The sequence below is a fragment of the Mauremys mutica genome, chromosome 10 (assembly GCF_020497125.1).
Source record: "Mauremys mutica isolate MM-2020 ecotype Southern chromosome 10, ASM2049712v1, whole genome shotgun sequence".
Classification (NCBI taxonomy): Eukaryota; Metazoa; Chordata; order Testudines; family Geoemydidae; genus Mauremys; species Mauremys mutica.
The window spans coordinates 20,609,030-20,622,686 of NC_059081.1; the positions used below are offsets into that span (position 1 = coordinate 20,609,030).

Below are 13,657 nucleotides of genomic sequence, written 5' to 3' on the forward strand. Positions count from 1 at the left end.
TGTGGTAGCAATAGCTAGTGAAATGACAGGCTTAGTTGCTATTTCAATTTAAGGATCAGCACTATTTATCTGTTTGAATATCTATTTAATTGACAATAACTCCCCATTCTTTTAAAATATGCTAAAATGTTTGAAAATTTCTCTTTACAAATCACCTTTTTTATGAGTTGCATACAGGGGTTTCCCCCCTTGACCACTACATAAGTCATCAGTTTTTTTCTCCTTACATAATATAGCAGTTACTGACATCTGCTTGACTCTTTAGGAGGGTTCTCAAAGAACTGTTAGAGTCACTTTATATTTTCATTTGCACACTGGACTTGTTTAAACTTTGACCTTCTAGGATGCAAATTGTTTTCAAATGTGAAAAGTGTAACTTATATTGGTGTAAACAAGCATCAGTCAGTTTGGACTAAACATTTGATAAAGTGGGATTTGTTCTGTTTTGTGCTTTACATAAAAAGACAAAGTATTGCTACCTGTTTACACTGCATCACATTGTTAAAGCGGTATAACTGAAGCACATAAAAAGGTAGCTTTAACAAAGACAAAAACTATTTCTTTACACTTCTAAACTTTATTGATCACTTTCTTATAATGATTCATGCTTCATCACTTGCAAATGTGATACCCTCCTTACTTAATATTTCTGTTTCCCTTTGTAATTTTAAATACACTCACAAAACATCCCCTTTTCCTAGTTTTAAAGCTACTTATTCTAATGATTTGACTTCTTTCATTTTCTTCTTCTAAGTCCAATATTTTGTTCTGAGTAAAGATAACAGTTGCTGACTTGTTTGATTATGTTGTTGGTTATTTGTATTATTTGTATTGCACAAGGTCTTTGAAACTAATAGAGTTTGTTAGAAGTATTGTAAATTACTCTTTTTTAGTATGATCAATGTAGAATGTTTGTATCAAATAGCTTAATTAAGAACAATGGTCTTGATTAAACTCCTCATTCTAAAAGAAAGGATGCTGTTGGCAAAGTTGTTTACGTGAGGAGCCTTTAACCTTGGAAATCACTTCCCCCCGCCATTTGCTGACCTTAATGATACCTTGAAAATCTAATCTTTTCACCCCAGCTGCTGGAGGATCGAGTATGGTGATGATCTGTATATATGTTTGGGGTACTTTATTTATTTCCACCCACAGACACACACTTTACCATCGGGACAGCTACCAGACACCAAAGCCCACACATTCTAAGCTTTTGAGGCGTCCTTTAACTCTCTTAGGCTTATCTTTCATTCTTATGAAACTTAAGAAAGAAATTCCCAATGACATTTCTATTGTGGCACTCATATTATCCCTGCCAGTTAGGTGATTAACATTCATCACGTTGGCTCATCATTCATGGTGGTAAATAATGATAAGGAAAAGTCAATTCTGCATAGATGTCTGGATCAAATGGTAAGCTTGGCTCACTTGAACAACATGCATTTTTATACAACTAAATGCAACACCATTCATCTGGGAACAATTAATTTCACTATCGCTTTTAGGATTGGGAACAAGTACTTGCCAAGATGCTGAATCATGCATTTTTCTTGTTAAGACTTGATTATGCTTTGCTTTACTCTCCTGTGACACACAAGACTCTATACATTACACTTACTGAAAAAAGTCACGTGTTGGAGGCTGGCATCCCTATAGTGACAGAGTTAAGATTGTAGTTTGTGGTGTATGGTACTTGAGGCAGTCATTACGTGGAGGATTAGAACATAAGTACTGTTATGTGGTTTACCTTTTCATTTCTATCCCTCTGGAGGAAAATTGTGTGCAGAAGCTTTTTAATGATGTTCTATTTGCTTTTACTATTTCAACCTTGCCTTAATAAGTGAGATTAGTATGGGATTTGTCAGTGCTCAGCATCTGTGAAAATCAGACCTTCTATTTAGGTGCCTAATTATGTATTTAGAAGCTTGATTTTAGGCTCAGATTTGGACCTAACTATTTAACACGTAGGTCCCAATACTCCAACTTGTTCTTTGTGGGTGGGCCCTCTACTGTAGAGCCCCTAAATGGCACAGGAGTCCACCCACATGGAATTAGTTGAAAGATTGGGGCCTTTATTATTTTTCTGATTTGTTTTACTTTGCAGCTTGTTTGAAAAATGTAGAGCTCTGTATATTAATGTTGCCTAAACTGGCTATAAACTATTGACTTTTTTAACATTCTGAATTTTCTTCTTTGATAATACTTGTGCTGAAGGCACATTGTTTTCTTTCCCATGGAAGAAAAAACTGTTATACAAAGTGAAAGAATTAAGCGGCATGATTGTGACATTGCAGCCAGGCATTTGAGGAACAGCTGTAATGTCTTTGTAAGAAGGGATCACAGAGCCTTCATTTAATCCACTTTAGTATGCTCTGGGGTGCTGCTAATTTATTATAGGCTTAAATATAAATAAGTAGAGAAAAATCGAGAGTTTACCATTTAGGGACAAGAACAACGTCTCACCTCTTTCACAGTTGTCTTCATCACTGCCATCCACACAGTCATGGATTCCATCACATAGCCATCTGATGGGGATACAGTGGGCCTTATTTTTGCATCGAAACTGATCTTCTTTACATTCTGTTACACAATCCATCTGTTTAAATACAGATGTGTACTGCAGTATTCATTAACAATAATAATACAGTTATAGACAGACCAAGCAGAATTCTTCAAGGCTGTTAGAATTTAATTGCCCTGGCTGCTGCTGCTTCTTTACTATTAACAATACAATTGAAATTGCTACTGAATTTCAGGTCGAGATCTGGAATATAAATGTTCTGATATTATATGTTTGCATATTTTGCTTTATCATTTGGTGGTGAAAACATTGGGCTCATGGAATTAATTCTTGTTTTATTAATTTTCAGTATCTAAACTTGTTGATCGTAAACCTCACATCGGATGGTATAAGGGGCTCAAAAGAAATGCATCAGTTACCTCATCAGAGCCATCAGCACAGTCAAATTCTCCATTACACCTCAAAGATGCTGAGATACATCCTCCACTGGCACACACATACTCGCTTGAAGAGCAGGTTGGAGATGCTAATTAAAAACATCAATTTTAGCATTAGCAATTCATAAATAAGTAACTTCATATTTCAATGTTAGTATTAGGTAAATCATATTAGATAAACAAATATTTTGTTGTAATTTACAATATTTTGTGCAAATTCCATAATCCATAATTATGGTGCCTGTTTTGTCAAAAAACAAGTTGCTCTGCTCCTTAAAGGCACTGTTTAAAAAGTTGCAAGTGTATTTTTTTTATGGCAAAAGTACTTTTTTATTGTCTTCATGCTCCGAAAGTTCTGAGTAACAGACAACAGACAAAGTTCTGAGTAACAGACAACAGGATGTTAGTATGGAAACCTCTTAGGCAGCCTTGACCACAGTGATAACTACCTCTATCACTCTAATATAAATGTGTATTTTCAAAGAGAAACAGTAACATATAAATACAATAGCAATAATAACAATAACAACAACAAACAACAACAATAATAATAAAATTAAGTAAAACATTTGCACTAATATACCATCTTCCGGCTAAAGGATCTCATACATTTTGATAGCTAATTGGGACTTAAGTGACCCACAGTTCTTGTGCAGGCCCTCTGTAAACAAGAGAATTTTATTAATTAATTAAGCCTCAAATTACTCTTGTAATGTAGAAAATATTCTATTTTACAGATGGTAAAGTTGAAGCACAGAAACGTTAAAAAATGTGCCCATGTTACACAACATATCTTTTCTGCAATGGAAACAGAATTCAGATCTCAGGCCTCTCAATCCCAGCACTGGTTTTAGAGAGGTGGGTGGTCATGATGGATACTTTGGAAGCCAACTTTCTGGGGCAACAAATCATCATATTCAGGGATTCCAAACCCTTCCCCTGCCTTTTTGTTTGTTTGCACATTTTGAGTAGGGTGGGCACCAAAAACGTTTTCCACTCTAAGCAAGATATGAGGTGAAGGACACCATACATTTAATACAAACGATCTCAATAATCTAAAGAAAATGTGTAGTAAGAGTAGAGTATAATTTGTATTTATATTGCATCAGAATTGAGAGAGGCACTTTATACTGTAAAAATGACAAAGACTCCACATTCTAAGGCACTCAGTTATGCATCAGATCTATGGGTATGGGTCCTGGTGCCTCTGCAGAGTAGGAGTGACTTCAGTCAGACTCTGCATGGGCACAAAGGTCAGCACTAGCAAATTACAGTACAGGATCAGGACAATACACAATGAAATTAACAAAAAATTACATGCATCTTGTATATTGTTTCCAATATAAACATCAGAGGTAGAGGGTAATTTGACAAAAAACAAAACAGCTCATGTATTTTTTACAACTGTACAGAATAATATCAGGTAAATAGAACATCTCTTCTAAATTTTAATAATGAATACTAATATTATTAATAATGCATTACCCTAACATCTGAAGATCTTATAGTACCTTATTATGCTTTAAACACCACAGTCCTTATATGAGGCAGTTAACCATTATTATCCCAATTTTACAGCATGGAAAACTGATTAAAAGGCAGACTAAATGTCTTACCTAGTTTTACACAGGAACTCTTGTAGTACAGCTCAGACTAAAAATGCTCAAACTCTTCTCCTAGTATCATATATGCACCACAGGACAATATTTCCCCCCTTCTCCTACGCATTCTGTTTGTTTGCTCTGTGGATGCCCAGCCGCAAGTAGCAGTAACAATTTAGTTCACGAGCACTGTGGTTTGCTGCACCCAGTCCTCCAGCATACCATGTCATTCAGGGAGATAAGCCAGGGGTTCAAAAAATGGGGGTCAGGCCCCCTAAGGGGTCACAAGGCTATTACATGGGGGGTTGCGAGCTGTCAGCCTCCATCTCAAACCCCACTTTGCCTCCAGCATTTATAATGGTGTTAAACATATAAAAATGTGTTTTTAATTTATAAGGGTGTGTGTGTGTCACACTCAGAGGCTTGCTATGTGAAAGGGTTCACTAGTAAAAAAGTTTGAGAATCACTGATCTAAGCCATTGGGATGGATGGTCAGACTCTAGGAGCTCTCTATTTCATATCAGGAAATGTAATGTGAAACTAGATCAGTTTTGCAGAAATTCTTTGCAAAAAGGAGCACATATACAACAAACCAATGAATTTCCTACTGAGCCATGTGCCTGTTATTTCTGATATCAGTCATCTTGATTTGTTTACTCATTTGTCTTTTCTCTTCTTCATATCTTTTTAATACTTTTATTTTTTTTCCTGGAAAATTTAATGATTTGTTATAGACACCTACCTGGCTCACAATTTTTCTCATCATCCCCAAATTTGCAGTCTTCATGACCATCACATTTCCATTTTGCTGATATGCACTGACCATTGGAACACTGGAACTGGTCTTTAGAGCAGCCAGGTTCACAGTATCGCTATTATAAACAAAACAATGTAATTGAGTATATCTATTAATATAAAGGTATTATATAAAACATTTGCAAACGTTCAGCCAGTCAGAATGGCTAGGGCCCAGTTCTGCAACTCTTACTCAACAGTGAGAAGTACCTTGCTACACAATAAGATACTACTGATTGTGAGTAAAGACAGTAGAATTGACCCCTTAATTAGCAAAGCACTCTTTAAAAAGGGGTACCCCAGTTTTTGCAATGGGATAGCTGGCACTTCATTTGAGAGTCACTGTTAGTAGTATAATTATGTTGTCCTGATCATAATCTTGGCAGACTTTAACCTGTAAATATTAATGTAATTAACTCCTCCCCCAAACTATTATTAATATATTGATGCCTGTTCTCTATGGGGTGTCTTTACTTAATAAAGTGTTATCAAATGTACTTATTTACTTGTGAAACCATTTACCCTGTATCAAAATATATTAAAAATATTTAAGCTACTTAGTGGATGCATAAAAATGTTCAATAGTAAAAGATGCTCAAAATAGGATGGCTAGACTAGAAGACTGAAACAAAAAGAATATCAGGGCCCAACATCCTCAGTGGTAGCAAATTTCAAAGAAATCGGAGAGAAATGTATGAGATATACCAGAGCTATATATAATGATGGGAAACAACACTATTACAGAAAAAAAAATTAAGGTTAATTTTACCATGATCAGATACAGCATAGAGCAACAAGCAGATTTGTGTGCATTTATCAGTGTAGGAAGAAGAATTCAGTTATGCTATCAATAAATAGCTTTAGTTATATATATATATATATATATATAACTAAATTAGCAATCCTAAAGGATTCTATAAGCTTAATGTCTTTGATTTCTTAGAGCCATTTACAGCTCTAGAGTTATATGTATAATTCCCATTGCTCTCATTTGATAGTTACAATATTTACTCAGTAATATTTCTATATCAGAAATATTGTTTTTACCATCTGCTTATAACCTGTGCTCCATCATCAAGGGGCTTCATTCCCTTTGTCCATGCAACTGCCACTGCTTTTAATAGGAGTTGCATAAGTTGACTTGAGGTAGAATGTAAATATTAGTAAACGGGCACAAACTATAAACCAGTGGTCCCCAACGTGGTGCCCATGGGCGCTATGGTGCCCGCCGGAGCATCTATGTGCACCCACATACTGGCCAGCGGACAAGCATCTGCCAAAATGCCACCGAGAAGCATCATCATCCAGAGGCATCGCTACCGAAACACCGATGATTTTCGGCAGTATTTCAGTGGTGATGCCTATTGACGTTGCCGCTTCTCGGCAGCATTTTGGCGGATGCTCGTTCACTGGCCCTGGTCCTCGGTGGTTTGTTGTCCGGCGCTCGCCAGACTAAAAAGGTTGGGGACCAGTGCTATAAACAAATCATGTAAATACTGAAACTATCTGAGGCTGAGAAATGTATGTACACAGACAGCATGATTGTCAGGTGACTATATTCTGCACTTGCAGCACAGGGAAGAGAACCCACAACCTTTTCCTCAAAAAAAAAAAAAAGCTTCTGCTACATACGCTAAATGAGAATTTCTCTTATATATAACTAGTAACAGTTCTATTTTCCTTCCCCTCTCTGTGCATTCACTTGGTGGTTGTGATATCTGATGGTTAAGGATGGAGTTTTTTGTTGCTTCCCAGTGAGCGGGGAGGGAAACAAATCCTGCTTCAGCAAGCTGTATTTTGATCTCAGTTTTGTAAAGGATTTTTTTTTCTTTTTGCCTGTGAAGAAGCCTACCTCATCTGAGCCATCTGCACAATCATAATCCCCGTCACACCAGAATCTCGCAGAAACACAATCTCCATTTGCGCAGAGAAAGTCTTTCAAAGTGCAGGTTTGAGGCTCTGAAGGAAAGAAAATAATTAAATGCTTATAGCCTTAATATTGTTTTGAAACTATACACAAGTTCCACAAGGAAGGAACAGAAAATATTACACAAAGCAAACTACTTTTAGCCAAATAAATGTGAATGGTTTTTTAAAAACAGAAAATATTAATCAAAAAGTTGTCATAAGGACTTTTCATATGGTTAAGAATTTGTGCCAAAATAGTCTAAAAATAAAAAATCTTTGCTTATGACAGATCCTTAGAAAGAATATCTTTTGAGCTAGCTCATAATTCTTCAAACAACTGTAAATTATGTTTGAAAATGAATAGACTTTACATTAAATTATATTATATTATAGTGCATAACTCTGTACATTGCCAAATGCTTTTAAATACTTATGAGCAGTTGCTATCCATATGCAGAAAAACAATCTACTGTTGGCAGGTTTGTTTTTTTGTTATAACTACTAGTTGTCACCCATTTTATCAAAGGGTCTGTCACAAGACTAGAAATGGAACTTTTTCCAGACCTGGTAATAAGAGGGGGGCGTAGAAGAAAAGGGACCCTTGGACTTCTGTGGCATATTTATACCTTTTTGTAAGTGTATAAATAGTTACAGACAGACCAAGCAGAATTCACATAGGCAGTTAGAATGTTATTGCTGAGGCTGCTACTTTTTTATTTTTTAACTGAGAAGAGGGATTGGTAAGGGTCTAAGATGGAATTGGAAGGAGGTAACTCCAAGTACAGTTGTAGATGGCTTGTTCAATGAGCTTGGAGATGAAGGGGAGATGGGATGGTAGTTGGAGAAGCAGATGGGGCCAAGGGTGGGATTTTTGTGAGCAGGTAAACTAAAACATGCTTCTATTCTGGGGAAAGAAATTAATCAGAAGACAGGCAAGAGGTTGAAGAGAAAGGTGAGAGTGGAGGCGAGGCATGATGGGATGTGGGCCCCTGGAGGATTTAAAGGAGAAAAGCAGACAAGAAACTTCTTTATGAGTGATAAGGGAAAAAACAGGTTAGAGTAGAGAAAAAAAGGAAATGGAAAAAGGGAGAAGTTCCTATCATATCTCATCAATTTCTTCTTTGAAGAAGTCAGAGGGGTCCTGAGCAGAGAAGAAAGGTGCAGGAGTGGGGAGCTCCAGAGGAAGTGAAATGTGGCAAAATGGTTGCTGGGCTAAGGATTGTGGGATAGGATGTGCGTGCGGAAGTCGAGCTGATTAGCTATGGAGATGGAAGAAATTGAGGAAGAGACAGAGTATTCATAGTGGAGAAAGTCCACACGATTGTGGGACATCTGTCTGAGACAGAGCAATGTGAGCACAGGAGTGAAAGAAGTAGATGGTGGAGGTGAGCTAGGAATATGGGTTAACTGGTGGAACCTTGTGATTAGAGAGAAGGAAATGAATTAGGAATGGTGGACAGCAAACTGTGAAGAATCGATAACTGAGTTAATGGAGGAAAGGAAAGAGGGCAGGGAAGAGGGCATTGAAAGCAGAGACAGTCATGGTTGTTGATGGATTGGGAGTCACTAAAGGACCAGATAGTAGGATGAAGAGGAGAAGGCAAGTGAGTTATGTTGAAAGAGCCAAGGTAGTCATCAGAAAGAGTGAATACAAAAAAAGAGATCTCAGTGATAGAGAAGAATTTGGTGAATACCAGATCAAGTCAGAGGCTGTTTTCCATACGACCTTTCATCTATGTATTGGGAGTCTTAAGTCCAAATTGTCTTGAGAAATTGTTCATTGACATGGGAGCAAACAAATTATTGCCCAAGTCTGAGATACATTTGAACCCTCACACCACTCAGATTACAGACACACTGCCTGTAAGACCTGAAAGAGCAGGTGGTCAAAGTCTCTCTTTTTAATGCAGCTGGTTTCTTAAATTTTACAGATGCGGAAGAGATAACATTGACATGGGACCAAGCTGTTACAAAAGAGAGCTCCAAGAGGAAAAATAGAGGAAACCAGAATTCTAGTGTAGAAATTATGTGCTATTTATTCCTAAAGGACTTTTTCCTTCTCTTCATAAGCAGTAGCTTCTGAGAGTGACTGCTATGAACACCTGTTCAGAAGCTTGGAATGAAACACACCCCATCTCTGTCAGCTCCTGTTGTAATTCCTTGCCACAATAGTAGTATCTACAGATCTTCCTCCTGATCATTTTCTGGGGTCTCAGTCATTTTTAACACGTCTGAACAGAAAAGACTTAATCAGACAAACTTAGAGATGAAGACTAATGAGATCTGCTCTGTGCAAGGCAGAGCAAGGCTGAGTAGTTTTAAATTCAGTTGGACTGATGCCGAAAATACTGTATCATAGATTGCTCAAACTTGTCACTAGTGAAAATCCACTGATGCAGAAGTTGATGCCATCCACTCAGAGCAAGAATGAGATCCCAATTTACATGTACAAGACCTAGTAGAGCATTAGTCAGTGTGAATTATTATTGCAAGGATTCCGAAAGAGGGTATTGGGATTTTTTTCTTTTTTCCTATATTATGGTTAGTGACATACTTAGCAGCAAGATATTTTGAAGGATAGCATTCACACATAGATTAGTAGTAATCAGTTTTCTCTGAAAACAATAAAGCAATAAAGTGTCATATGACACTTTCCCCTTCCTCCCATATACATACACTTTCTTTCTTTCTTTTAAGTACCAATTGCATCCATAGATTCTGTTGGACGACTGGAAAGCACTGGGGTTTTTTCTCCTGAAAACTCACCTCATATAATCACCTATTTCATTTGACTGTATTTCTTTTACAGTCTTGTACCATCTTATACAGTCTGAACATGCATAAATATGCAGCTTATGGATATTTCCTAAAATGTATACATTTAAAAGGAAAATGAAAAGACCCACATGTAGATCAAGAAATATGAGTTCAGAATATAAAATTTACATTATAAAATTGATTTTGTAGGGTAAATCATCATGCTAAATAGCATGCAATAACCAATTATTGATTACTGTGAATAAGAAAACTGCAGACAATGGAAGATCTGATATTGACTGCAAAGGAATAGGATTATGACCTATATTAAAGAAATGTTTAAAAAAAAAAAGCTTAGAAATGATTACCTAGCAACAGTAACAGGTATTTCTACTCTGGTTAGTTTCAAGCCATTTTACATTATTTTCCATATTTTGTTTCAGTTTTATATGGATTTTATGTTCTTTGATTAATACCAGTAAAGTGTGCGCTACTTTCCTTTAGAAAGGAACAAGACAGCTGACTGCTTTAGAGTATTCTCTACAATAAAGATTTACCTGAAAAAGAAAATATTTTTTGATGGGGGTAAGCGTGAAGGGAGATAAAAGATGCCCTACACTTTGATTCCAATGTATTCACATTCAGAATTAGGTCACCAGGGCTATAAACTTCTTTACAACCTTCATTTAGTTGTTTAGGACGGGGCACAAATGGCTGATGGCAGACCTCCTTGGATTTAATGTTTTTAGAAGGACTTCCCAATACAAGATTATTCTTCAAGATAGGTATTTTATTGCGAATAAGCTTGGAATGGGTCTGAACTAAAGCCACTGAAGACAACAGAAGTCTTCCTAATGACTTCAGTGAGCTTTGGCTCAAGACCAACAAACACAGTGGTTATAAGTTATATAAAAGTTAAGTGAAAGGCTCAAGACATTGGAAAAAAAGGGTAGTATAGGCTTATGGGTTACAAGGGGTAAACAGACAGGGAAAGAGTGATAAAGTTCAGTTACACTGTGCAGGAAGCAGAGTTAAGTCATACTAAAGAATGATTTTCACTACACAGGTATTTCATGTTACATTGATAGTAAATAATTCCATGAAAACCTGTGACACATTTGTTACATTTTCCAACAAATGCTCTATATCACTGCTAATAAAATCCTTTCCCATAAAACCCTGTGTGTCTGAAGATGTTATATAAAGGCAGATGTAAATACCTGAGCTGAATTTCTAGAAGGCAATTAGTGCATTTAGTACCCTTGAGAAACAACTCATTTTCTGATATAACTGCCTGACAAACTCTTTCTAAATTCATTTATGTCGTGAACAATTTATCGTCATATGAAGTGTAATATATTTTGTCAAATGCTTTTGTACTTCTATTTTCATATATTTTTTGTTTCATTACAATTTGTTCTAGTAATAGTGAGATAGCATATAAAGATTTTTATAAATCTATTTCAAACACAGCAAGGCTAGTTTATACATTTTCCTGAGATATCATGATTTTGTAGGTTAATGCTTCGGGACCAATCTCCTGTTTTTTACTGAGATGCAAAATATATATTTGAGAAACCAAAGGAACAGCTTTTACAAATATTGAGAAATAGCCAGAGGAGCATATAAGAGTAAAATTCACCATTATGCAGACATCCTGCACAAGGCCTATGTCTCTCAGTTCAGGGTAACTACACCTGTATTCCCCCTTCATGATCCAGCCAGGGCACCCACTCTTAGGCTTCTAGCTTCCCAGTCATCACTTCTCTTGGGAAGAGATGCACATCTCTCTCCTTCCTGAATAGGGTATTTCCAGGCTGTACAGCTCTCTCCACCTACACTGGGAATTCCTCAAAGAAATCAGTCTGTCTAAGCAGGCCTGCTTTACTTTTCACCTCAGGGATGGTAAATAGTGTAATTGCTACAGTTAAATTACCACACAGCTCTTTCTAAGCAAGCATATTTATTCTTGAGGTAAAAGCATTACAGAGAAACAACAAAAGAACCCACATGCATGCTAATAAGCTTACCAGAGATCACATCAACCAGGACTCTGGTCAGTGAACAGTCCTTCAACACCCACCAAGGGGTTGTGCTGTGGTTACAAGTTCATAACTACCTTGGTTCAGAACAAGCACACTCATGAACCTGAGAGCCACTCCTTTATCCAGTTTGGGTCTCTGAAGAGACTGTGAATAGGTAATCAGCCAGACAATGGGATTTCTCTTCAACGAACAGCTTCAAAAGGATGGATCTGGTGGTGAGTAATTTGCATTCCCTGCCTCCCAGATATTTGCTAGGAATCCCACACAACTTTGTTTGTCTAAGCACATTGTTTCAAAGACTCCTTTGAAGAATATAACATCTCCCGGGGTTTATATTAGCCATATCTCCTCCTCAAAGAAGTTGCATAAAATTGCACAATACAATAATTCAAAAACATTTGCATTCTTACTACAATGAACTCCTAAAATACCTAAACTTAATTCATTAAGGTTTGTTCAAGATATTGCAGGAAATTACCATTTCCATCAGACTGTGTACCACATAAGTCTTGCTTTTAGGATTTAAATGGGAGTTACTCGATACATAGGCTGTGTGTATGTGTGTCCTTTATGCAGGATAAATTTAACCTATAGTCATTAGTATACTACAGATGTCTTTATCTGGGAGTCCAAAGAGCAGCTGAGGACTGAAAGGGAGGTTTAATTAGATCATAAATAAATACCAATTCATGCATAGCAAATTGAAAGTATATATTCATGATACACATGGTATTTTTTCTGCAAAGATTATTAATGACTTAAGATGCTGTATTATTTACTTCTCAAACTTTTAACCCTCAAACTTTGTGTGCATAAAGATAATTTTAGTTTTAGAATATATACTTCTACATTCAAGTTTCTACAGATCCATAACTTAGATGAAGAGCATTTGTAGCTATTAAAGTGAAGCATCCTCCTTTTCTTATGTATGTGACAATCAGCCCACAGACACCAATGGGAGTTTTATACAAATAATAAGAAGAGAAAAACTACTTGTGTGTAGCCTAGCTCCTCACTTTTAGTTAAACCATGCCTCCTTCTCAGTATCTTGAAACAAATACAAGAGACAAGTGGAACTGGAGATCTATGATGTTTAGAACATGAAAGAATAAGGCCAACTCACATATTATTTGGTTCAGAGGACTGTGTTAGTTCCGAAATCCAAAGAAATCACACTATTTTGAGAGCTGAAATATGGAGAAACTGACTGAAACATTATAACACTAAATGGCCTTTAAAGATTAATAGAAGCCATGGAACACTTTCTCCTTTAGACAACACTTTCATCTGATACCTAAATCTATTGTATTTAAACATAGTACTTTACACAAAAGTTTCACATGTGGGAAGTGCCTAAAATTATGCCCATAAATCTATACTTAGGATTATAAATTACATGGCCTAATTTTCAGAAGTACTGAGTACCTATGCCTCCAAATGTCTTGAATGTGGATTTGGGTGCCTAAATTTTGCCATCTACTTTTGAAAATTCTGACCAAAATGTTTTACTTCACAGGGACTGACAACAAATAACACATTCAGATCTCTGAAGAGAGGACAGGAGGTCTTCCACACTGACTGGCAAAAAGCCAA

At 36.5% G+C, this 13,657-nt stretch overlaps 1 protein-coding gene across 1 annotated transcript in view; it reads right to left on the bottom strand.

Annotated features, from left to right (window-relative positions):
* Positions 1-13,657, bottom strand: part of LRP1B (LDL receptor related protein 1B) — a 1,288,869-nt gene that overhangs the window by 114,998 nt on the left and 1,160,214 nt on the right. Inside the window, exons 70-73 of the mRNA XM_045032831.1 lie at positions 7,207-7,313; positions 5,302-5,431; positions 2,941-3,047; positions 2,464-2,596 (exon numbers count right to left, since the gene is read on the bottom strand). Coding sequence (XP_044888766.1) covers positions 2,464-2,596; positions 2,941-3,047; positions 5,302-5,431; positions 7,207-7,313 — 477 coding nt within the window. The remainder of the gene's footprint in view (positions 1-2,463; positions 2,597-2,940; positions 3,048-5,301; positions 5,432-7,206; positions 7,314-13,657) is intronic.